Raw genomic sequence first — 26,851 nt, 5'->3', positions numbered from 1 at the left:
TCGATTGGAAGTACCATAGCTGAAATAGGAGCCGATCGGAGAGCTACTGAGTACCAAACTGTGAAATGAACAACATATACATCCAAGTGCTAATGAAAGATGTCTGAAGATGAATCTGGAGCAGTAGAGGACCCGGGCGGCAATAAAGGGAGTGCCGCCGATCGGAATCCTTCAGCAGGAAGCGGTCCGGCCGACACCCGAGTCAGATGGATATAACTGCTAAGGAAAGACGAGCTCGACGCCGAACTGACAAAGTTCCGACTTACGACCACTGGAACCGTAAACGAGAAACGTCGGCGTCTGATCAAGTTCATACGAGAGGGCAGAGCTTCACCTGCTCCAACTACGACGACACCGTTGGTACTTCCAATCATGTCTGCAGGCACGACCGTTACCGCCAAGCCACCGGCCATGACAGTGATGGGTACTGGTGGACAAACCCGTCCAAGCTCTCTCTTTATGGGACGTTGGTGAGGAGCCAATCTAACTAGCCTCAGCCCGGTGCTTCCCTCAGCCCTATGCTGCCGCCTCTGAGGACCGAAAACTGGCAGATATCTTTCAATGGAAGTCAAGACCCCGCCACCTTCTTTGAAAGGCTAGAAGAGATTCGTGCTTCCCAGTGCATTCCTCCTGAGCCTACAAGCGATGCCCGACTGGCAAGCCTTCTGCACCAGTTTCCAGAAGTTCTTCTTTCCCGTAAACTATCATATCGACTTGGAAGTGGACATCAGCAGAAGGCTGCACAAATGGCGAGAGAAGTCCTCACACTACATCATCGATCTGCAGACCCTCATCCCCCGCTACGGAGGAATTACACCAGAACAGGAGTTGGACTGGCTCCACCGAAACCTGCACCCAGAGTTTCGAAAACAGATCCGTAGGACCGATTTCACGAATGTCCAAGAATTTGCTGAATTCACCCGAGAATACGAACTACTCCGCTCAGAGATTGAGTATGGTACTAGAGTGGAATCGCTCCCTCGCACCAGGTCGGAGCCAACGACACCAACGAGACCATTTCCACATACTGCTACCTACCAGCCGTCTTCCAGACCTGCCACTGGCGGAATAGTACCTGCACCTACGAGTCGAGATACTCCTAGTACGAGCCAGACCACCACCACTACGCCGCTATCGATCCGACTTGGGAGAAGAAACCAAGAGCGTTAGCGATGTAGGCAGACAGGACATTTTACGAACCAGTGTCGAGCAAGCCCCAGAATTTTCTACTCGAGATGCAAGAGAGATGGAGTGATGTCTCGTGACTGTCCGTGCCCACGGCCGGAAAACAGCTAGGGCGCAACAACGTGAGGCATGTGCAGCAAAGCCCTCATAACGCCTCCAACACCGTAGTCCCGGCCCGTGAGAACAACCGCCCCCAGTCGAGTCAATGCTCTTGGTAACAACGTTGAAGTTCTGATTGATACCGGCGCTGTGATCTCCTATATGGGAGACAGGATTGCTAGACAATGGTATTTGCTGGGAGTACCGAAAACTCCAACAACTGCAAGTTCAGTCCATCTGGCTAATGGAGAAACCGTCATAGTTCCGACAAAATAACGAGTAAAAACACAGTTTGATAATCCCTGATATGGTCATAGGAATGGACATCCTCCGGAAGAGACAGTTTTGCTGGTAATGGGAAGCGGACCAAGAAGAGGCTTTCCAAAAGTTCAAATTGTGTCTAACAAAAGCACCAGTGCTCACTTGCCCGAACTTCGACAAACGGTTCATTTTGCAGACTGACGCATCCAATTAAGGATTAGGCACCGTTCTGACTCAGTCCTTTGATGGAGAGGAGTATGTTATCGCATATGCCAGCAGGTCCCTAACTTCCACCAAAAGAACTTAGTTCGTAACCGAAAAAGAGTGCTTGGCTATAGTTTGGGGAATCAAGAAAATGCGCCCGTACCTAGAAGGATACCATTTCACCGTCCTCACCGACTGCAAGTCACTTCGTTGGCTTCATTCCATTTAGAGCCCCGCTGACTCGCTTGCTCGATGGAGCAATATGATTTTGATGTCAAATACCGTCGGGGTGGACTGAAAGAAGTAGTCGCTGCTTTGTCTCGAGAGCCACGAACATATTCCGAATATGTTATAGAAGAGCTAAAAGTGCTGTTGAACCATCGGCAGGATGCTCCTGATTAAATCATTATTTCGACTCCCACCCGGAGTATGCTTGTGGAGTTGTTTTCTGCTCAGTCCGACAAGAAACATGAAATTTCACTGAGAGTGTTCGCCAAAATTTCTTGATCTGATCATTACAGTGATGCAATGAAATTTTGTTACGTAATTTATCAGCTTTGAACTGTACAAAAAAACAACTATACCAAATGGTTACGTAAACAAGGTGAAGTAAAGGATTATGCTCAGCTAGCCTGAACAGGGAGAAAGGGGTGAGTTCCTGAAATACTAGGTGTCACTTTAACGGGCGCCAATAGATTCAAATATTTAACCCTGACTCAAAATAAAGAAATTGGAGAAATTGAATCTATAAGATCTACTCTAAAAAATAACCAATTGATAATGAACTTTGACAGGTAACAATTAGAAAGACTACGGTATCAATTTAATAGAAATATATTATATACTGGCTTATCTATAAATATATAATGAATAAAACAAGATTTAAAATGGTTGGGGGGGTTTCGTGCACTCAAAAAACTCTCATGAGAGGGAAGAAGAGGAGTGGATGAGGTCTGTATTGTACCTAGGTCTTCGTCCAGTCTCTTAAAGACATTACGCAAAATTTACATAACTAATATAAATGACAGAAAACATTTAAACAAAATTCGCTGAAAGAAGTTCCCAGTTGATGATTACTGAATGTAGATATTGGCCCGTGGAAGTTACGGAAAGCAAAGTAAATGATCAAGAACAAATTCCGATATGCGGTACTTAGCCAGATTTCTGGATTGTACGGAGTACTGCACTTCCTGGAACGGGTGTTCACTCCCTTGATTATATCGTTAGAAGGCGACCATGAATATTACGGTATTGCGACCAGCGAATGATATATATTTTCTTCCGAGTAACTTTTATTTCCTCGAGATGATATCAATATATGGGGTTAAACGCCTAGAAAATCATATTTATGATTGTAGTGATTTTATTATAGAAATTTTTGTTGTATGAAATATAGGAAACCTATTCAACTTAGTGAAATTATAAGAACTCACCTCCGATTACCGAATCCCTAATAATCGCGAGACGTTGACTTCCTTTTCCACCAAAAAAAGGACTGCTATCTAAAATCCTCCGTAGAGACAAATCGACAGTTGATAATCTAATCCGACGAATTATTCAACCAAATATCACTGTCGAAAGGAACACTGATCAATTAAAACCGCCTAAAGCGTAAAATATGCAATCGACAGAATTTAGCGTTCAAGACATTCGAGCCATTTTCTGAAAAAAAAAACTCTACAATCCCTTTTTTTGTACCCGATAGTTTCTATCGCTACAAACAAAAGGTTTTTTCGTTTCATCGATGATGGTAGCAGCTCTCGTATGCGATATGAAGGATAATTGAAATATATTCCTAGTTGCCTACCTTTCAGGAGTTTTCCTAAAATTTTACGGATAACGTAACAATTTCACCGAACTATAAAATGATACATAACAGAAGGTGAAAGTAAAGTGTTTCTTTTACGGAATTCTCAATTGTCATCAAATTCATTATCGTTATTTGAACGAAGGCTTGGACTTTCAATGTCTGTTCTGGAATGAATTGTATTCGAATTTTTGAATATGTGAAAGATTTTTAAGAAAGTTCTTTTGTGACTATTATTTTCTGAATCTAAAATTGGAACATTATCAAAAGAAAAGCCATGATCTGAGTCGAAGGTGTGTCTAGAAATGGTGCAATATGGTTTATTGCATCTAATGTCACTCTTGTGTGGAGTAATTTTATCTTTCAATTTTCTACTCGTTTTTCCAAGATAAATCATCTCACAACTGGAACAAGGAATGGAATAAACCACATTGAGTGAGTCGATGATATTTTTTTTGTCTTTTGAATTGGAATAGTCTTCAGATTTCTGAAAGCTAATTTCACATGTACAAAGGTGATGAAAAATAAATTGTCGTTTGAGAATATTATAGTGATGTTATTGTGAAAGGTATTGTTGTTATGAAAACTGTTTTTCCTGATGGGATCGGTTATAATGTGGATATCTGCCAGATGATTCTGGTTTTCTATACCACGAAGTTATCAAGGAATTATCCTCTCGTCTTATCAATCGGGAATCGAAAAAGATGACACTCCTGTTGGAATCCTCTTCTCCAATAGTGAACTGTACTAGATAATCATAATGGCTGAAATCACGTTGAGATTCATTTATGTAACTACGAATCATAGTTTTGAGAGTCCTATTAACTCTTTCTGTTGGGTTTGCATGAGGACTATACTGCACATTGAAACAGATTCGACAATCATACGATTCACACATTTTCTTGAAATTTTTCGAAACGTACTGCTTACCATTATCACAGAGTAGGCGCTCTGGGACACAAAAGACCATGAATACATTTTCTTCAATGAATTTAGTGCAAGCCTCGCTAGTAGCCGTCTTTAAGGGACAAAGCATAGTGAATTTCGTAAAGAGGTCAGTAACAACCAAGACAAATCGATGTCGTCTATGAGATAGAGGCATAGGACCAATCAGATCAGTAGCGACAACTTCCATTGGCTCGGAGACAATACGACACGACATAACACCAAATGGAGGCTTTTGATCTGGTTTCTGAGATTTACAAATTTCACATTTCCTAACATACCCTAAAATATCACTATTCATGCCTGGCCAATAATAAAGGTTAAAAATTCTTTTCCTAGTTTTATAATAACCAAGATGACCAGCGCAAGGTTCGTCATGGTTTTCATGAAACACAGCCAAGCGTAGGTTTTTGGGGACCACTTTCTTCCAGTCCGCATTGTCGTCAAACACTGGTGCATCTGAATTGACAAATGTATATACCTTGTTTTCTGACACCTTCCACTTAGGATATTTTTCTGGTTGGGATATAATATTAGACCTCAATCGATTATACCATGTATCAACATCATTTGGGTCATCATCAACGAATGCGACCTCTGGAGATTTTGAAACAGCCCTTGATAAAGCGTCAGGAACAGAATGAAATTTTCCACTACGATGGATAACATCAAAATCGTAACCCTGTAATCGTAACGCCCATCGAGCTAATCTTCCGGAAGGATTTTGCAATTTGTGAAGGTAACGAAGAGATGAATGATCTGTTACTACCGTGAATTTTGTTCCTTCGATATAGGGTCTGAATTTCTCTGTTTTAAAAAGAACAGCCAAACATTCTAATTCCGTTGTGAAATAGCGAGTTTCGGCAGGCGTTAAGGTCCTGCTAGCATACGGTATGACTCGTTCTCCGTTCTCGAAATTTTGAGGCAAAACACAGCCCAGTCCTATCTGTGAAGCATCACACTGGAGGAAAAACTGACGAGAATAATCTGGAGATGTCAGAAGGGAGCTGAAATCACCAACTGTTTTATCTTCTGAAAGGCGGTCACACATTCTGATGACCAGAGGAATTTACAATTCTTACGTGTCAGCTTAGTTAGTGGAGCAACGCAAGATGAAAAATTCGGAACAAACCGACGATACCACGATATCATACCCACAAAACGTCGAACCTCTTTGACTCCCTTTGGAGTAGGATGATAAACCATCGACTCAATTTTGGCTGGGTCCGTATGGAGTCCGTCTTTTGTAACGAGATAACCTAAATATCTTAGCTCAGATTTCAGAAAATCGCATTTCTTCTGGTTCACCGTCAGTCCAGCATCCCATAGCTTCTGAAACACATTTCTCAAAGTTTTCATGTGTTGGGCGAAATTAGGAGTAGCTATGATACTGTCGTCTAAGTATGCAAAAACAAATTCTTCCAGCTCTGGACCTAATATTGCTTGATGAAAAATGCTTAAAGTTGTGTCAAATTCCTGGATATAATTTGGTTTCTCAGTTCAGTCGCAAAAATAATATGCACGGTGGGACAGCTATATACTTAAATTCAATGAAAAATTTGAAGGTGAGGCCACTAAAATTGAATTCATTTTGTATTGAAAGAGATATGGAAGTATGTGGCATTGAGTTGTTAGCTACTCACACAGCTGTAGTTACACTTTATAGATCTTCTTGTGTTTCCAACTGTTTTATGTTCTTTAGTAAGCTTGAAGAATTGTTTAACTATCTACATCCTCAATTTTCTAAACTAATCATTTTAGGGGATTTCAATATTGATTTTCTGGTACCCAGTTCGAACAAATCAAACTTGCTCTCGATATTCCATTCTTTCGGACTGAATTTTACAATTTCTGAATTTACTAGAGTTGATAATGATACAAAGAGCTGTATTGATAATATAATTACTAACATACCTAACAAAGATTATTTCGAAACTGGTATTATCGACCCGTGTTTATCTGACCACTATGGCCAATATATAAAAATTAAAAGTATCTACAATAACAGCAAATCAATTCAAAAAAAGAGATTCATTACAAAAACTGGATTAGAAAAATTGAAAAATTCCCTTAATGAAGTTGACTGGAATACTTTCTTCGAGCTAAGCTCAATTGAGGATATGACTGGTTTTCTATTAGATTGTTATACAAGATTAATAAATGTAAACTTTCCTCTTAAGAACGTTTCAGGCAAGATGACAAAACCGCTTTACTGGATAAACGATCAAATAAAAAACATGAAAAATAAAGTTCTTGCAATAAAAACGATATTTGACTGTACACATGATGATAGATACAAACAGGCATATCTTACATTAAACGGGGAATACCAAAAAATGGTAATATCTGCAAAACGAAATTCATACGATGAGTTCATTTTAAATTCTGACAACAAAGTAAGAGACAGCTGGAGACTCATTAAACTAGAAATGAATGGTGAAGGTACCAAAAAAAAAGACATTAAGTTCACTGCAAACGAGTTTAATTCTTATTTCGTAAACATAGGCTTAAAAATCTCTGAGGATCTGTCCCCTTCAAATTCTTGTTCTGTTCCTCTGTCTAAATCGGGCAGGCCTAATGTATCAGGATCCTTTTTCATGGAACCCATTCTAAGCAGTGAGGTTGCTAGTGCGATATCCAATCTGAAAAACTCTAACTCGTTGGATGCGTACGAACTGAATAGTAAAATTGTCAAGGAAACAGCCTCATATATAATTGAACCACTTACAGTACTCTTCAACGCTTGTATTGAAAAGGGTGTATTTCCAAGTGAATTCAAAGTGACAAGAGTTGTCCCAATTTTTAAGAAAGGCGGTGATGATGAAATTGAAAACCACCGACCAATATCTATCGTTCCAATTTTTGGAAAATTGTTTGAAATCATCCTTAAAAATAGGCTTTATGAATATTTTCTGAAGTACAAGTTATTTAACCCAAATCAATTCGGATTTAGGAAATCATCCTCCACCATCAACGCAGTCAAAAAAGTAGTCGAAAATATAATAACTTGTTTTGAAAAAGGAGAACACACTATTGCTGCCTTATGTGATCTCACAAAAGCATTTGACTGTGTCTCCCATTCCATTTTATTAAAAAAACTAGAAGACTATGGCATAAGAGGAACCCCTTTATCTCTTTTTTCATCATATCTGACTAACAGATATCAATATGTATCACTTGACTCAAATAATGTATCTGATTTAGAACCAGTTACATGTGGAGTTCCTCAAGGTTCGGTTATGGGCCCTCTCTTGTTCATAATATATGTAAATGATCTCTTCTCCTACATGTCACCTCACAATTGTTTTGCTTTCGCCGATGATACCACTCTCACGACATCTGGGAAAATTGAGTCTAATTTGGTGCGCGATATAAATCAAATTCAAATGAAAGCTGACATATGGTTCAGAAAAAATAATCTCATGTTGAACGAAAACAAAACTCAACATATCATTTTTACATCTAACACCGCTTTGTTGGAAGGGCACAGTGTTAAACTTCTAGGTATACATCTCGATGATACGTTGAACTGGTTGGAGCACACTGAACAACTTAGCACTAAACTGTCCAAATACACCTTTCTTCTTCGGAAATTAAAAAATTTGATTTCTCAACAGGCGATACTGTCGGCGTACTACGCTTTTTTTCATTCTCATTTATCTTACGGGACAATTCTGTGGGGGAATAGCAGCAACGCGAATAGGATATTTATCTTGCAAAAAAAAGCGGTGAGGATCATATCTGGGGCTGGTTACTCAGACTCCTGTAAACCTCTTTTTTTATCGTTGCGAATAATGACGGTACCTTCTATTTATTTATATCAACTTTTGATAGACATTCATAAAAATAAATTAACACAGAATAGAAATTGTGATTTCCATGATTATAACACGAGAGGATGTGAATTATTAAGACCAAGTAGATTCAGACTACAAAAATCGAAGAGGAATTCAATTGATGTTAACCTCTACAATATTTTACCTCCCCATGTCAAAGAACTAAATCAGTACATGTTCAAAATATATATAAAAGATCTCTTGATAACAAATTGTGTATACTCTACTGATGAGTATGTAGCTGTCCTATCCAATGCAACACGAACCATTGGCTAGTAATTAAAGCTGACATGTTCTAAAAAATTTGTTACTTGTGTGATGTAACTAGGCGTTTTATATTGATAACTTTATATTTTTTATATTGATAACTTTATATTTTTTATTCCACTTTGTGCATTTGACTTATCTTATTTGTATTACTATTGTACATCTAAAAGATTAATAAATTTATCTATCTATCTATCTATCTATTGTGTCAATAAGCCCTTGCCAAGTGGCTGAACTGTTATGTAACCCAAACGGCATCCGGGTAAACTGGTACAGTCCTCGAGACGGAACAGTAAACGCAGTTTTCTCTTTACTTGAATCTCCCAGCAAAATCTGGTAATATGCACTTCTAATATCGATGGAAGAAAAATATCTGGTATTATTCAAACGAGCAAGAATATGGTTGACATACGGGAGCGGGTAAGCATCTCTTCGGGTGACTGCATTTACTTTGCCGAAATCGATACAAAACCTATAGTCTCCATTAGATTTCTCAACTATCACCACCGGACTTGACCACGCAGATTTCGATGGTTCAATAATCCCTAGCGATAACATTTCGTCAATCTCCTCATTGATAATCCCTTGAATGAAAGGCGAGCACGGATAATACCTCTGTTTTATTGGTGGACTATCACCAGTATCAATAACATTTGTTTGAACGTGATTGACAATGTTTCATGATGAATTTCACTAGTTCGGACTTCCATTGTCTACTATATGAAATGATTTGAAATCCCTGAAACAACTAAAAAAGAAAGAATTAAAAAGGAATAGCTGAAAATAACAATTATATTAACCAAAATAAACCTGAAATGAAATAATAGTGGAATAAAATACAAGTAAAAATAGAACAATTGAATAAATAAAAATAAAGAAAAGAAAAAAAATAATAAAAATAAAAAGTGGAGAGATTCCAAGTCACGTTAGTTCACGACGTTTCGATTGTTAGTATCTACAATCGTCTTCGGGTGATGACTTTTTTAGTTGACAATGGAAGTCCGAACTAGTGAAATTCAGTATCAATAACATGTTTCACGCCCTTAGCATATCCTAAACTATGCCCCATTTGAACGAAAAAGAATTGAACTAATTCGCATACCTGTGCCTTTTGATCCATTACCAAATACTGAGAACTATTTTCAATCTTACATATAGATTCATCTGGTTTTCCTAAAGTGAAAGTGTTATCACGAAAAGAAGAAACAATATCCATGTCCCTCCAAAATTCAATTCCAAAAATAATTTCTTCACTCAAATCTAAAACTACCAAACATTTAATCAAACTAATTTTTTGTTCCAGCACAATCGGAACATTAACTATACCTAAAACTGTACACTTATTCCCATTAGCCATCGTGACTGTTTGGATACTATCTTCTGATGCTAAATACAATTTTGATAATTTTTGCCACCCCTTGCGACCAATACAAGTTTGTGAGGCTCCAGAGTCTAGTAGACCTTGAAAAGGAATATCATAAATAGATACATTCAAATAAGGTCTTGGATCCTTTACCCGAGATGTAAAAAGTGCCGATATACTATCTTTCTTGTATTCACCCTGTACAAAAATTTTCCAAGACTCCCATGAGTCATCTATAGGTTTATGTGATAATGTTAATTTTGAGATCTCCGTCGATTGATGTGGTGACGGCGATCTCCAAAACCGTTTTTTGAACTACAGGAACACGAGTATTTGGTAACATTCGGCCTGCCACATAGAAAACAAAATTGTTTCGATCTAGGTAAGGTACACTGAGAAAAACCATGTCCCGTGGAATTACAATTCCAACATTTTGTCCTAACTAAAACTGTTCGAGTAGAATGGACTTCATTAACCGGAACTGAGGGTACACTAGAGGGAGTTTCGTAAGCTTAATCTGGTTCGAGAAGGCAGACTGATATCAGCAATTTTGACTTGAAGACTAAGTCCCGAGAAGTCTCAATTGTTTTACATTTTTCGCGAAGTTCATCTATATTTTTAGTAGTAACCAAGGATAATCTTTCAATGAAATAAGGGTCGATATTACGATGCAAAGTATTCAATTTGTCTTGTTCACTTGGAGGCTCCGGTAATCTGTTGAACATATCAATCATACACGCGAAATATTCACCCACCTTCTCCATAGGCTTTCGTTTACGAATTTCATCCCATAATTCAATTCGATAGTCGTGACCCAAATATTCAGCTCTTAATTCTCGCGTAAAAATATCCCATGTACTAATTTTTAGTCTTACGGACCTATACCATATTAATGCTTTATCATAGGTTTACCCGAAAATGAAATATTCCATTTATGAACAGAAGTAGAAGATGGTTTATAACTATTATTTAACTGCACAGAAGATAAATTATCACGATTAGGTACTACATTATCAGTAACAGCAGTAATCAATGTCGCATCGAATTGTTCCTCTAAACTTGATAATTGACGAAAAACATTGGTTTTTGCATTAGCTAATTCTTTATCATTTTGTGGAACTTTCACTCTCTCCAATCGCGCAAAGAGATGTTTGAGCTTCACCTCTAAATATCTAGCATCACTACTTTTCTGTTCAATATTGGAACGAGAGTTCAAAAAGTCATTCAAAGCAATTATTTTTCCATTACTAATATCTATTTCATCCGTGGGATTCGGACTAAAAGAGGCGTGATACTCTACTGTTTCGAATTCATCTTTCTCCGATAATTCTTTCAATTTATCACGCATCGACCTGACCGTTTCTCCCGCTCTATTTGAATAACCCCTAACGTTGAGTTCATAAATCAATTCATCGCGAACTAGTCTTGAACAATCCATTTTTAAACATGAAATTTATATACACGGTAAAATAGGAAAATAGCAAAATTAAATTTTATTGAAGCTCCCGTACTATTGAAATAACTTTTAGAAACAGAATTGATCAAATAATACTCCAACGAGCCAGTATCTTTCACATAGAATGTTTATTTTTCTAACTCGATATGAAATCAAACAAATAAACAAGCCTTGCTATAAAACCAAGGTAGGTACTTAAAATAAAAACAAACAACCTCTTTTTATGTTCTCATATTGATCTACCGTTTCGAATTAATGATTTTGAAAAATTTCGAATAACTATACATTTCCTGGAAATACTGCCAAAAAGATTTATTAGGGTCCCACGCCAAGGTGCCAATTGCACTACTTGTTACGTAATTTATCAGCTTTGAACTGTGCAAAAAAATAACTATACCAAATAGTTACGTAAACAAGGTGAAGTAAAGGGTTATGCTCACAGTTAGCCTGAACAGGGAGAGAGGGGTGAGTTCCTGAAATACTAGGTGTCACTTTAACGGGCGCCAATAGATTCAAATATTTAACCCTGACTCAAAATAAAGAAATTAGAGAAATTGAATCTATAAGATCTACTCTAAAAAGTAACCAATTGATAATGAACTTTGGCAGGTAACAATTAGAAAGACTACGGTATCAGTTTGATTGAAATATATTATATACTGGCTTATCTATAAATATATAATGAATAAAACAAAATTTAAAATTGTTGGGGGGGTTTCGTGCACTTAGGAAACTCTCATGTGAGGAAAGAAGACGAGTGGATGAGATCTGTATTGTACCTAGGTCTTCGTCCAGTCCTCTAAAGACATTACACAAAACTTTAATAACTAATACAAATGACAGAAAACATTTAAACAATATTCGCTGAAAGAAGTTCCCAGTTGATGATTACTAAATGTAGATATTGGCCCGTGGCAGTTACGGAAAGCAAAGTAAATGATCAAGAACAAATTAGCCAGATTTCTGGATTGTACGGAGTACTGCACTTCCTGGAAAGGGTGTTCACTCCCTTAATTATATCCTTAGAAGGCGACCATGACTATTACGGTATTGCGACCAGCGAATGATATATATTCTCTTCCGAGTAACTTTTATTTCCTCGAGATGATTTCAATATATGGGGTTAAACGCCTAGAAAATCATATTTATGATTGTAGTGATTTTATTTTAAAAATTTGAGTTGTATGAAATATAGGAAACTTAGTAAAATTATAAGAACTCACCTCCGATTACCGATTCCCTAATAATCGCGAGACGTTGACTTCTTTTTCCAACAAAAAAAAAGGACTGATATCTAAAATCCTCCGTAGAGACAAATCGACAGTTGATAATCTAATCCGAAGAATTATTCAACCAAATATCACTGTCGAAAAGAACACTGATCAATTAAAACGCCTAAAGCGTAGAATATGCAATCGACAGAATTCAGCGTTCAGAAAAAAAACTCAACAATCCCTTTTTTTGTACCCGATAGTTCCTATCGCTACAAACAAAAGGTTTCCTCGTTTCATCGATGATGGTAGCAGCTTTCGTATGCGATATGAAAGATAATTGAAATATATTCCTAGTTTCCTACCTTTTAGGAGTTTTTCTAAAATTTTACGGATAACGTAACAATTTCACCGAACTATAAAATGATACATAACAGAGGGTGAAAGTGAAGTGTTTTTTTTACGGAATTCTCAATTGTCATAAAATTTATTATCTTTATTTGAACGAAGGCTTGAACTTTCAATGTCTGTTCTGGAATGAATTGTATTCGAATTTTTGAATATGTGAAAGATTTTTAAGAAAGTTCTTTTGTGACTATTATTTTCTGAATCTAAAATTGGAACATTATCAAAAGAAAAGCCATGATCTGAGTCGAAGGTGTGTCTAGAAATGGTGCAATATGGTTTATTGCATCTAATGTCACTCTTGTGTGGAGTAATTTTATCTTTCAATTTTCTACTCGTTTTTCCAATATGAATCATCTCACAACTGGAACAAGGAATTGAATAAACCACATTGAGTGAGTCGATGATATTTTTTTTGTCTTTTGAATTGGAATAGTCTTCAGATTTCTGAAAGCTAATTTCACATGTACAAAGGTGATGAAAAATAAATTGTCGTTTGAGAACATTGTTGTGATGTTATTATGAAGGGTATTGTTGTTATGAAAACTGTTTTTTCTGATGGGATGGGTTATAATGTGGATATCTGCCAGATGATTCTGGTTTTCTATATCACGAAGTTATCAAAGAATTATCTTCTCGTCTTGTCAATCGGGAATCAAAAAAGAAGACATTCCTGTTGGAATCCTCTTATTCAATAGTGAACTGTACTAGATCATCATAATGGCTGAAAATTGCATCTGCTCATAGGTATAATACCTTTGATTTGTTTAAACATTTTTTTTTGAAAAGGAAATTACAGTCTAGTTATATAAGAACTCTATTGCTTGAGTGAATTGAGTTGAAGTTAATTCACAACCCTTCGAAATGTCATTCCAATGTTTAGTTGTACTGTTAATGGCTGTAGTACAAGAGATGTTGTAGAAAAGAGCTTCCGTATCAAGACTGATAATTGTATAGGTTGTGGGGCTAATTGAAATTCATTGATGAAGTTGCAAAATTGAAAAGAATGTTCGACAAAGATGTTATTATTGTTATTATAAGAATTGAATGAAATATCTCTAATTAATTGAGCAACTCTCCTGTTGGGGATGTTGACTCCTGAAATGATAGGAATGAGTGATGTTATATCTAAATATATGCTTGTTCTTCTTCTCGAAGGAGTTCTGGTTAAAAATACGTTATTCAAAATTCAAGAATGTGTACTTCATGATTCATTTCTTCAATCGTTTCGAGTACCATGAATAACCTGTTGATCATATCCAACTTTCCTCTCTATCGAAGATTCCAATACATCCATTCTATACTGGTGAATAGGTAGAAAAAGCCATAATTTCGATAACGATTCACATTTTGAACGAATACTAGAGTCATCATTTTGAATTCGAATAGTATTTGGGTGGGTCTGTTCAAATTCCATTCCAAATCTTTCAACATCTATTGTGTTCAAATTTTCTGTCTCTGTTAGTAAACTACCGATGACTAGAACATTTCTAAATGATTTTGTCCATTCATTCTCATCAAATTTCGGAGTAACATTTCTAATGTAAGCTGCGAGTTTTTATTTTTTTTTAAACTAATACTTTGCCATTCTTCTTGATCAAATTCAGAATTATTGAAGAATTTTATTTTCAATTTATAGTTGGAATTTGTTACGTTTGTTCCATCATCTAAACCAAATATATGCTTGTTTTTTTAAGGAGTTCTGGATGAAGATACACTTCCAAATCCAGGATTGATTTCTTTGATTGTCTCAAATTCCTGTTGATTATATTCGAGCTTACTCCTAATTGAAGAATTCATGACTACATCAGATCTCAAAAATTTCAATACATTCATTCTATGTTGAAGAGTAGGTATGAAAAGACATAATTTTGAACATTATTCACAATGTGAACGAATACCAGAATCACCATTGTGAATTCAAATACAACAGTGACCATCTTTGTTTTTTGTTTTTTTGTTTTGTTTGTCTCTCTCTTTCATTTGATGTTCTACATGTGACGATGCTACTATTATTAGCAAAGATACTCTTGGCATCATCTTTGTTTTTTTTTTGTCAAAGAATTCTGCATTCGTTTCCCTTTCATGTGATGTGCAGCACGTTGAGATCCAACTTTCATTAACGAAGATGCAGCTCAGTGGCATTTCGACCACAATCTCTAGTTTTCTTCGTCAATGCTTTCCTTTTCCTTCCATTTGACATGCTACACGTAATAATGCGATCATTATTAGCGAATATACAACTTAGTACCCTCTTGGCATCATCTTTGTCTTTTCTGTCAATGAGTACATAATTTTTTTCCTTTCATTTGATGTGCAACACGTGAAGATGCGAAAATTCAACTCAGTGTCCTCTTGACGTTATCTTTTTGTGTTTTTCTCTTTGTCAATAAATTCAACATTTCTTTTTTTTTTCATTTGATGTGCTACACGTAACGATGAGACTTTTATTAGCGAAGATACAACTTAGTTCCCTCTTGGCACCGTCATTGTTTTTTTCTTTTTCTATGAATTCTGCATTTATTTTCCTTTCATTAGATGTGCTGCACCTTGAGATCCAACCATCAATAAAGAATATGCTGACATCATGGTGCTGCAGGTTTTTCCGGGTTTTCCTGCAGCTGAGAAATCAAATGCGCCACTGGAATCAATGAAGTCGCCCCGGAGCGCCAATTAATTTTTGTTGTTGTTTTATAATTTCATAAAACGGATATACAGTATTACTTCTGATTGATAGTGTTGTACAAATTCTGTCTATTATATTCATTACAAAATGATCAATTTCATATCTAATTTTTGAATTTTTACATTTACCTCGCTTGTTCATATGATTTTCGGTAACGGAAATGCACTCCTCTTGATATACATGGTGATCGAATTTTGCCCCTTTTGAGTGTTTTCCTGAGATGTTGTTCATTTAACTACCTCCCCTTCCAGTATACCTACAAACTCTTTATATAACTTCGTTTACAGATTTTGAATGTATCAGTTAGTTACTCTTCTCTGAAGAAAATGTCAAAGAAAGAAGTGGCTCAGTTTCCAATTCGATACTCTTGTTCAAAATTTGGACTCTCTATCACTTCGACTTTTTTTCAATTTTTTTAATTTCTCGCTCTATCGATTCGAACGAAACATGATTCAAATTTCATCATTTTGATGAATACGAGACTTCAATGTCATATGTTGCCCAGAAAATACCCCCATTGACCTGTTATCAGAAAAAGAAATAAATACCCCTTTAGAAATTCGTCTTTGTTTTTGCAAAGTTCATCTAGTTTTTTCATTTCGTTGTTGAACTGATTCGAATTTTCAATGTATGGGACGTTAATATGTCACTGATTGAATGAAAGTATTTCTCTTCATTCTTATTACACTTTTTTCAATAGATTTTTATCCAGTTTGATTATTTTTCTGACCAATAATTCAGTTATAAACTAACCCGAAATATCATACTTTTCTCCATTGATGGCTCGTGCATTGGAGAACAGGGGAGGCTAAAGTCATAAAGACTATATACACACAGAAAAGCCCGTCGGAGGAGTGTAAATTTTTTAGGGTACCGCACCTATTTAAAGCAAAATACGTAATATTTGCATAGATGCAAACAAAAGTTGTGTGTTGCTGAAAATTATAGGTATAAAACTGACCATTAACAAAACAAAGACAAGGGAAAAGGGTTGTCTTTGAGTTATTTAATATAAATGAACTCTTCTCAGTCAATAAATAATACTTTTCTCTTCTAATATAACAGTTTTGTTAAAAATTGCTACAAATATTTTATGAGCACAAGTACTTAATTATGCTTATAAAAACGTTTTCGCCAGGAAAGGAAAGGAAGGTTGGGCTAGGAAGGAAGGTTGAATCTGGTTTGATTAAGTGAATTCACAAGGCACCCGCAAACTACTTTTAATCGGCGGTCATTAAGTTCAATATAGTCTGCGCGGGTCCCGCATTTTGAATGATGAATTGAAAGGTGTATTTCGTAATTTTGGATAGGAAAGAAAAAATAAAAAAAGAAACCAAAAGTAAACATAACATTCGTTCTCAACCAAACGAACAAAAACTCAAAAAAACAAATTACAAAATAAAAATTAAAACAAAAACATAAAAATAAATACTTTGCTTGAGTTACAAACTGTAATAAATAAAACATAACTCTAATATTTGGTAATATCTTTGGTTAAGTGCTTAACTTAACTAAAATACGCATTTTTATATACATTATATATTATATATATATAAAGTCTGAATATAATATTTATAGAATTTTCGTCTTACCTACTCTGCTTTAAATATAAAAGGAATCCTTCTCTCACTTACTACGTGGCAGGAAATCATAATGAATAAAAGAGAGATGAAACTTTCTATGTTTTTACCACTTTTATTTGTTTGTGGTTACTGCAGTTTCCTCCTATACGGACATTTTCAAACTTATACAATTCATTACATTCGCCATTATATACCACCCCTGTAGGTACTAATAGAAATCGAGGTACTTGACTTGATTGAGTACCTGAATTTACAGTTCACAATGGGGATGTGCCAATTTAAAAACCGGCGAGTAAACTAAATCGATTTGGTCTTTTAACAGGTTGCACCCGCAATGTTCATGCTTGTGGATTTCCAAGGATTGTAAATAATTGAGTTTGCAACCTTTCCTGACATAGTGCAGAATTTCCGTATCGTTCAGATTATGCATGTGGTTGCATGCCAAGGAATGGTTTGAAAACGTTGAATCATTTTTTCCCAGTTTGAAGGACCTTTCATGTTCAGCATACCGTTTTTGGAAGTTTCGTCCACATTGTCCCACATAAACACTGTTGCACTCCGGAAACTTAAGCTTATAAACTATAGGTTTTTCCAACTTATCTTTGGCATTGAAAAGGAAATGGGATAACCTGGCATGTGGTCTGAATGTCACTTCCACATTGTTTTTTCTGAAGAAACCCGCAATTATCTCTGTTCTTTTTCCAAAATATGTTAGAGTTACCCATTTCTTGATTTCTGGTTGTTTGACCTGGGGGTATATTAATCTATAAGTGAATTTCCGGCTTCGTTTCCTGACTAACTTCTGGATAGTATCTGCGTTGAAATGATTATTATGACCTACCTGTGTAATTATATCAATTTACCTAGCTAGATTGTTAGCAGACAAAGGCAGTAAAAATGCTCTGTGCAACATTGAATTGTAGGCTGCTAATTTATGACTGTCTGGATGGAAATAATCGCTTGGGATGGTGATGTCTGTATAGCTAGGTTTTCTGAAAACATTGAACTTAAATTTATTCTGATTGTATGTAATGGCCAGGTCTAAGGAATTTATCTGTTTCTCTATCTCTGTTTCGAGTGTGAAATTGATTTGTATTCCATGATTGTTGCAAATTTCATTATTTATTGTTCAAAATTGAAAATATAATAAAATTTAGTATGTTGGTAGAAAAAAAAAACTTAATGTTGCTATTGAGATTGTTCATGAATGTCATGAATTGGTTAAGCTGCCGTGTAGTACCTCTGAAACAGACGCTTTGCTCAATACTAAATTTAGGGCATGGGCATGACAATGCGTAAAAAGTGCATGAGGAGCTATGGACTTCATTTTAGTTTGTAAATCATTTAAATGGCCACAGCCCCATCATAGGTTTGCGCAATTAACTTTTGCCTAAAATTATAGGTGTCACACCTACGAATTGAAAATTTAAACAAATTGTCAGCTGTGCGCCCAGATAAAACATCATGAAAACCCATAAAACAATACCATCTTTGACATATCTGAAAACGATTGTAAGTTGTGATGTACAGGTAATATCAATTTGCCAATCAAAAAACTTTCAATCTCCTTGCTTATATTTTTCCTGATGTATGTATGCCACACTGTCTATAAGCTCATTTTGGATGGTTTTTGAGGTGTCCGAAAAAACGCAACCGTTTAGAAAAGTGCCAAATTGTGAATCATATTTGCCCCATAACATTAAAAGTTCCATGTAATTGCCGCGATTAATCGAATCTTCGGTTTCATCGTGTCCGCGAAAAGCTAATTCTTGGGAATCCAAATAAATCGTAATATCGATAAGTCTTTTTGAGCTGTATCTAAAGCTGTTGCTATATTTTGTTTGCTAAACAATTTCAATTTATAAGACGAAAATATATGCTCCTTAGATTTGAAATGTCTTTCTGTAGAACGAGGTAAATTTTTTAAATCGAAGTATCCTATTTTAGACCAAGTTTGGTATTCGGTTTGTACGGAAAATAAAAAACAGGGCCAACAAAAAAGTTTTTCTTGTTTAATGGAACCCGTTAACCAATCGCATTTATCGTACCAACTAATATTAAATCCTCGATTTTGTCGATTATCTGACGAGTAGTTGTTTACAGCTGATTCTCGGCCTCCCCCCACCACTATGACGTATTAATTGCTTTTTTTTATTGGTTGTTGTTTGGTGAAGTTTTTTTGTTGTGCAGTGAAGTCAAGGCGTTGTGACCTTGAAGTGTCTGGTGCATGGATCGTTCAGATTTTTTTTTTCATATGAGATTTTGTGTGTTTATGTGTGTGTGTGTGTGTGTGTGTGTGTGTGTGTGTAGGAGAATGCACGGTACAGGGTTTCATCATGTGCTTGTTTGTCTATGTACAAACATACGTCTGCATACTTCGAAGATCCTCCAAGTAATAAATGCTCCATCGGTGTTAGGGCACCAAGTTAGTAGTGGAGTGACGTCACAGCAATAACCGTTCAACGGCTAGAGAGCGACATGTTCACTCCACGACGTGTGGCAGAGTAATGCGTATTCATCGGTCTGCCCTCACCTCTCCCGAAGCGATGAAGGTTCGCTCTAGCCCCGCTATCGATGGTGACACAACGGCAGCCGAGGACCGTCTGCCTAGCGTCTACCCTCTCCGAGACCGCAACGACCATTGCTTGCTCGTACCGGCAACTGTTATCGCATCAAGTTGGGAGATGGGCTTGGCTGTGACGTCAGGCATCTCTAGTGGATAGCAACTAGCAATGTGAATCTTTCACGGTTTCATGGTGGGGGTGACTCACACTGTTTAATATAAAAGAAATGCCTGGCACACTATGAAATCAGTAGACGAATATATCTGCAGCAGTTAGCAATTGGTAGAGTGTTATTCAGTTCGTAATAGAAGGAAGACGGTGAGTGTATTTGTCTGTTGGAAATTGTTTATATTTTCATATATATTTTCATCATGTCCGTTTCAAAAGTAGACTTGAATAAAATTAATAATTTGATTGTACAGGAGGTTGAAATACTAGAGCAAAAGGCCTTATCATCATTGCCAATAATTGATGAAGTGTACATAATTAAAAATATGTCAACTTATTCTACACGATTTGGTAAATCAATTTTATTAACTTTGCAAGATGTGAGCAATGATAAATTATTTAAAACATGGCTACCAAAACGTATTTCGTTGCAATTCAGTGATGACGATATATCTTGTATCAACTCATCAGGTGGTAAATATACGATGATGTATTTAGGACAGAGCCTAAAGTTTTGCTGGCATGAAAACGCGATCTCTAGTCAAATTCAATATGATTGAATAATAGTAATAATTTATAGTGAATTTCTTTAGGTCATAGCTTACAAAGTTTTTTTGGTGTGAAAACGATAACTCTAGTCAAATTCAATATGATTGAATAATAATAGTAATTATAATGAATTTCTTATTGTTTTATTAATATTCATATATTAGATGATAATTATATGGAAATATAAACATTACTAACTTAGTTGAATACACTCACTTTGTAACTACAAGTAAAATGGGAATGTGAGTATTATATCACTGAAAAATTGGAGGTTGCTTATTGTTTTTTTTATTCGATTTCAGTTCCACCATTTAAAGATGTGGTTGCAGTACGCAAGTCAAGATTGGGTCGATATTGTAGATCTCAAATCATCGGTTCAACATTTGTCGTCTAAATTGAAGGTGTTGGGTGATGGAGCCGAACATGCAAGCGTTTATGATATGAGTGTATGCTATGATGAAAAACAAATCGAATTATGCCTTCGTGATGCTGAGAACTATTGGAGTGGTGCAGAAGTTTGCAACAAATTTTTGGATAATGAATTGGAATTGTGGCAACTTTGTGAGGTTATGATTGAACTGAACCTAAGAAGATTCCTGTATAGCCTCCAACCATACTTGCCAGAATGGATTATTCATCACTTTGAATTGAATGATGAAAATCGAGAGGAAATTGAAGATGGTCGCGAAAATGATGATTATGAGGAAGAAGTTATTTTAGATAGTCTGTATGTTCCTGTAAATCATAAATAATGTCAAATAAAAAACTTTGTATTATTTTCATGTTTTATTTATTTAAATCTGATGAAATACAATAGAAAATGATTACAAAACAATAAATATGATATAAAATACAATACATGATATAAGTCAGTTACAAATAAAAAAAAAAAAGATCATAAAACAGTACATGATAGAGTGAAAAAAAAGTGTCAATATCTGCTATGAACTGAACCATCCAATGCATTGTATGTTAAAACTGTATCATGCAAAATTAATGCATATACTTTAGTGTTGTCTGGAAACTTGGTCTTCCTCGTCTCAAACTCAATCTTTATATCAATAGTTGATGATTTTGTTGCATTCGGTTGATGGGAACAATCGATGACGAATAGTGGATTCTCTCTAAATTGTCCAATGTCCATCAGAGGTTCATTCATATCTTTATCATAATAACTTCGCTCGAAACTCTCAAAAGCATAATGAGCAGGAGCATCAAGTTTTTTATCGAAATTCAAATTCCAACGCTCATATGGATAAACTTCAGAATTCAAGTATACTCGAATACTATTGATATCAGCAGTTGTGAATTTTGTAATATCTTGTGTTCTATCTTCAGATGTGGTAGTACTTTGGAATGCGATGATGACAAAACGAGGAGTTTCCAATGCGTTAGTTGTTTTGATGGCCCATATGTCTGAAGAAGTCCCACGTAATGATGGTAGTTCATAGAGGTCCCACATACGATACGCCAACTTGATTTTGGCATTCAGACCGCTTTTGTTTATTCTACTCAAAAGTTTGAGCTTGTGTTTATCATCTTGTACAATATGCCTTATTTTCCATTCGATTTTATTTATTTCCAAATCAGCATCAACCTCACCTATATATGAGTTTTTGAATGATCGAGCGATAATCAAAATCAATTCCTGTTTGGCATTCAAGATACTTTTGTTGTAATCTTCAGCAAAACCCATCAAATATTTCAGTGGTAGTTTTCCACTGAAAACATGACTGTTTGTATCCAAGATATCTTGCTTCAATTGTGAAAGTCCCCAACCAGATGTCAATAATGTGTTAGCATGAGATTGTCCAAATGATATCATGGTTTTCATTGTAGATGTTATCCCAGGTTTTCTAACAACAGCCACTTGTTCACCACCCATTTCATAACGAATTTCGTCAAAGAGAAATGCAATTGCATTATTCGAGAGATAGCATGTTTTCGCTACATCTTTGGGGGTGAATTTACCTTCTATGTAAATGAAGCTCTCGGCAATATCTAGTATAACATCTTGATTATTGATTGCAATTCTGATTTCATCCGAATTCCTGAATAGCGGTGATCCATAGGGCTTATATGTGTGCTCATGTAAACTTATGAGAGAATGATCGAGCACTGGTTCATTGAATATATTCAACTTTTCATTGTTTGTTTCGAGCACCATTGTTATTTTCTCACTTTCAATCCAATCGATTTCAAAAATTTAAGATCACTCACAGACAGAGCGTTATGTGCTAACTGTTTAGCATACACTTGTGGAATGAGCTTCTTTTTATGCACACCTTTCTTTTTGATAGTGCAACTCGTTTGGGATTGTTCAATGCGATTTTGTCTATTATAAATGAAACCCATAACAACAGTTATTCGATTTTCTTCAATTCCAAAATAATGAAAATCTCTTCTTCACTTCCAAAATCGATAAGGTTATTTTTTTCATCCAAAATACGCACTGTAATGTTGTGAATCAATGTTGGATAAGTAATATTATTCAACAATCACAATCTCAGGAGACTCCATTGGATCAATTGATTAATTTATTATCTGCCGAGATCAATGATTGAAATATCATTCAATATCTTCAAAACCGGAAAATTCAATATTGATATTTATGTAGCCATTTATAATTAATAATATATGATAGAAGTAATGTGATATTAATGTATTATGTATGTATGTATATGTATTACTGTAATGAATATAAAATGATTAAAATTTTATTTGTATTATTTCTATTTCCCTAATCAATTACTGCAATATATAGTATAATGTAAATGACAGAAATATCAGTTTGAAGAGAATCATCGTAGAGTGCACAATGTCTAAAACAATCGATAAGTTTGGTAGAAAAAGAAAATGGGGTGGTAATGTCATTCGAGGTCCTCCTGGGAATGGTTTTAAATTAACAAAAGATGGTCATTATGACATGCAAAGGAAAATATTGAAAAATACAAGTGAACCAATTGACAAGAGTGATTGTGTAACTGTATCATATCTTGAGGGGGAAATTAATGGAGCAAAGGAAGTTATACTTCTAGCCCTACAAGCTGCAATACAATCCACAATAGGCAATATTGCTCGGGACGCCCGGCAAGCATTTGACGATAAAATTGCAGAGGCTCGGATAACTTTCACTCGTAAATTTGACAAACTTACAAGTGATGTAGACATAAAAATGTCTGACATAACAGCGTCTACAAATAAAAAATTTGATGCTATGTCAAACATAACAGGGACTACAATGAAAAAGTATGATGTACTGGAACAGAGAGTTGAAGTATTGGAGAAAAACCATAAAGAAGTTTTGGAGAGAAACTATAAAGTCAGGCCATCATCATCAGGTGGACTGGGATATCCAGGACTGAACATTAATCCAAATCATAGAATAATACAACCAAAACCAAAACCAACTGATGATGTATTAATGGAACCAACATGGTGAATGTATTCCCTCGTTAGGTTAGGTTAATAGTTACGTTAGGTTAGCTGCATACTTACGTTAGGTTAGGTGTTAGGTTTGTATTCCCTCGTTAGGTTAGGTTAGGTTAATAGTTACTGTAGGTTAGGTTAGGTTAGGTTAGGTTAGGTTAGGTTAGGTGTTCGGTTGCATAGCGGTAGGTTAGCGTACTAGGTTAGTTTACGTTAATACATACGTTAGGTTAGGTTAGGTTAGGTTAGGTGTTCGGTTGCATATTATGTTAGGAACGCGCGAAGCGGGCGTAGATGTCTCTCCAGATGTCCCGCCTACCTGGGGCCGGAGGCCCCACCCACCTGGGCAGAGCCCAGGCAGTGGGCGTGGCCCGTTAGGGCCACGCCCCCACCCCCGTCGCCACCAACTTTTCGGATACACCGCCCCTTCCCGAAGCCCCGCCCCCTTTCCGAAGCCCCGCCCCTCCCCTCCCCGAAGCCCCGCCCCCGACTCCCAACATTTGCGCATGTACACCCCTACCCTCATCGCGCATGTGCGCTCCCACCATTTTCCCACCGCTCACGCATCGAAGTCGATACCCTACGGAGAGCACTCCACAACATTCAGTTCGAGAAGTCATCTCATCGAGAGCAGTCCACTCCACAACAAGGCAGTACGTTCCAACGACCAACTTGATATTTGAGTAAGTAAATTAGGAATGTTATTTTTTATATCAACTAACTTTGTATTATTTCTTCTTTTTCAGAATGGCAACCAATACACAGGAGGTGAATAATGCTGTGGCGTCTATTCTGCCGGTGTCCGCTGACCAGGAGGAGGCAGCATCTTCGAGAGCGGTGACGGGTGACCAGGCAACCACTTCGCGTTCGAGAGTTAGGTGCAGATCTTCTAGCCCTGACTTATTCGAGGAGGAGGAGGAAGTCAGGGCTGTGAAGAAGGTTTGCCAACGACCTGCAGCAAGGGTTGGTCCTATTTCAAAGTACCGAGCTACTTGCAATAGGACTAATCCTTATGCAGGTAGTTGGTCGACCTCTCGTAAGAGGGCCTCCACACCAGCAGCAGCACCAGCAGCAGTGGAAATTCCGAGGAGTCCTTCTCCGGAGTTGGTGATATTGTCGCCGTTGGTGACGCGACTACCACCGCTGCCAGCGACACCGGCGGATCCTGAGGTGTTGGTGCCACAGCCTATCGGAGAGGTTAGTGAAAAGATGAGTGTTTTTCTGCAGAGATGTAAGGAAGCAGAACGAGCTGCACGATCTAGCGAGGCCGCGTTGGTTACCATGAAGCGACAAATGGCTGAAATGGATAACCGACGGAGGGAAATCCAAAAGGAAATGGCCGAAATAGATCGGAAGTATGCATCTCTGCAGGAAAGGTGTAAAGCAGAGACCTCTTCGATAAAGCTGTACAAAAAAATAGTGACAGTTATGGACACTCTTTTTGTAGATGAAGTGTAAATATAAGATTAGTTTTAGGTTAGTTAGGAGTATTTAATTATGGTAGTTTTAAGTTTATATTTGTTAAGTTTATATTGAATAAAGGAAAAGGAAGTGAAATAAAGGGTGTACACTGTTTTTTTGGTTTGGTACACATTGAACAATGCGATGGTTGGAGCATTTTTCTTCACTTCCTCTTATTATTATTATTATTTTTTTTATTTCAATTCCAAGTTCTTCTAGACAAATACCTCACATCAATTTTTGTGTTCTCTAATCACTTGTAAATAATTTCATGTGAAGAAAATTTAAAAAATAAAAAATAGACATGTTTCATAGTGAAATCGACAAGTATATTTCATTTGTATTTTATCCATTCAAGTATCTCTTTCATTGAATATGTCTTATGTCACTTTGCAATTTACCCCTACTCATTGAATATGTCTTATGTCACACTACAATTTACCCCTACTCAATGTTCCACTCCTCTCCCACTCCCTCTCGAAAGTATAAAAGTAGAAATCATCTGATGAAACATTCAGTTGATCAGCTAGCATCGAGATGGAACCCGATTCAACCTCCGAACCCTATAGCTGCCCGGATCAGGGGTACAACTTCAATTACTGGGATAACAGCCAGGTACAGGTAGTCTCTTCCACCACGGAACCCCACAGTCCGCCATACGAATACGGGATCACGACATCAGGATGCAAGTTCAACATGTCACTGGCAGTGACGAAGGACACTTGGATGACTCGGAATATCCAGATCCTGACGGATGGTGGGACCCTGCTTATGATGACATTGTCCCAATGAGTAGCGACGACGACGATGATGACAACGACGACTCTGGTGATGATGCTGATGACGAGATTGACGTTAGACGTCCTCCACCATCCCCTATCCTCATCGAGGATAGTCCTCCGCCATCTCCAATCCTAATCGATGATGATGTCCTCAATTCCGATGATGACATATAATCATCTACTCGTCCATCATTTCCTTTCCTTTCCTTCCACGGAGTACACACTTTTTGGTTGGTGTACACGAGGCACTGCGAGGCTGGGGCAGTGTCTTCCTCCCTTCCTCTCCCTCTTATTAGTTTTTTTTTCCATAATAATCACTAAGAATTTCTCCTAATAATCGCTCAGAGTTTCATTCTTGATGTTTTCGAATCTCAAACACTGTTCTACATTTCACCCCCTCCATTTCATTTCTTCCAATATAAATATAGCAACAATCCCAGTTCTATATCATTCTTCCACAATGTCGAGTACAGGACCCATCCAAGTACATGAAATAGATTCAACGTCTGATCATTTGAGTACAACCTTCGCTCAATTTTTGCAGCGAATCTATGATCTTCCTGATGATTTCGCAGAACGAGTGGAACAAG

At 36.7% G+C, this 26,851-nt stretch overlaps 1 protein-coding gene across 1 annotated transcript; it reads left to right on the top strand.

The window, feature by feature from the left end:
• Positions 1-24,133: 24,133 nt before the first annotated feature.
• On the top strand, positions 24,134-25,594 carry LOC141487308 (uncharacterized). The gene is made up of 2 exons (XM_074186234.1): positions 24,134-24,701; positions 24,765-25,594. The coding sequence occupies exons 1-2, from the start codon at positions 24,550-24,552 to the stop codon at positions 25,474-25,476; spliced, it is 864 nt and encodes a 287-aa protein (XP_074042335.1). The 5' UTR covers positions 24,134-24,549; the 3' UTR covers positions 25,477-25,594.
• Positions 25,595-26,851: the final 1,257 nt, after the last annotated feature.

This window comes from Leptinotarsa decemlineata, unplaced genomic scaffold, assembly GCF_025532065.1.
Source record: "Leptinotarsa decemlineata unplaced genomic scaffold, Ldec_3_MD MMD2_tig00078422_RagTag_RagTag, whole genome shotgun sequence".
Lineage (NCBI taxonomy): Eukaryota > Metazoa > Arthropoda > Insecta > Coleoptera > Chrysomelidae > Leptinotarsa > Leptinotarsa decemlineata.
Note: the sequence above shows the minus strand (reverse complement) of the source record. Positions and strands in the feature narration are given on the sequence as shown.

Excerpts from the sequence above, each read along its gene's own strand:
- LOC141487308 (XM_074186234.1), top strand. The coding sequence starts at position 24,550 with ATGTGCGCTCCCACCATTTTCCCACCGCTCACGCATCGAAGTCGATAC. Across the intron at positions 24,702-24,764 it reads ACGACCAACTTGATATTTGA|AATGGCAACCAATACACAGG; the intron begins GTAAGTAAATTA and ends CTTCTTTTTCAG.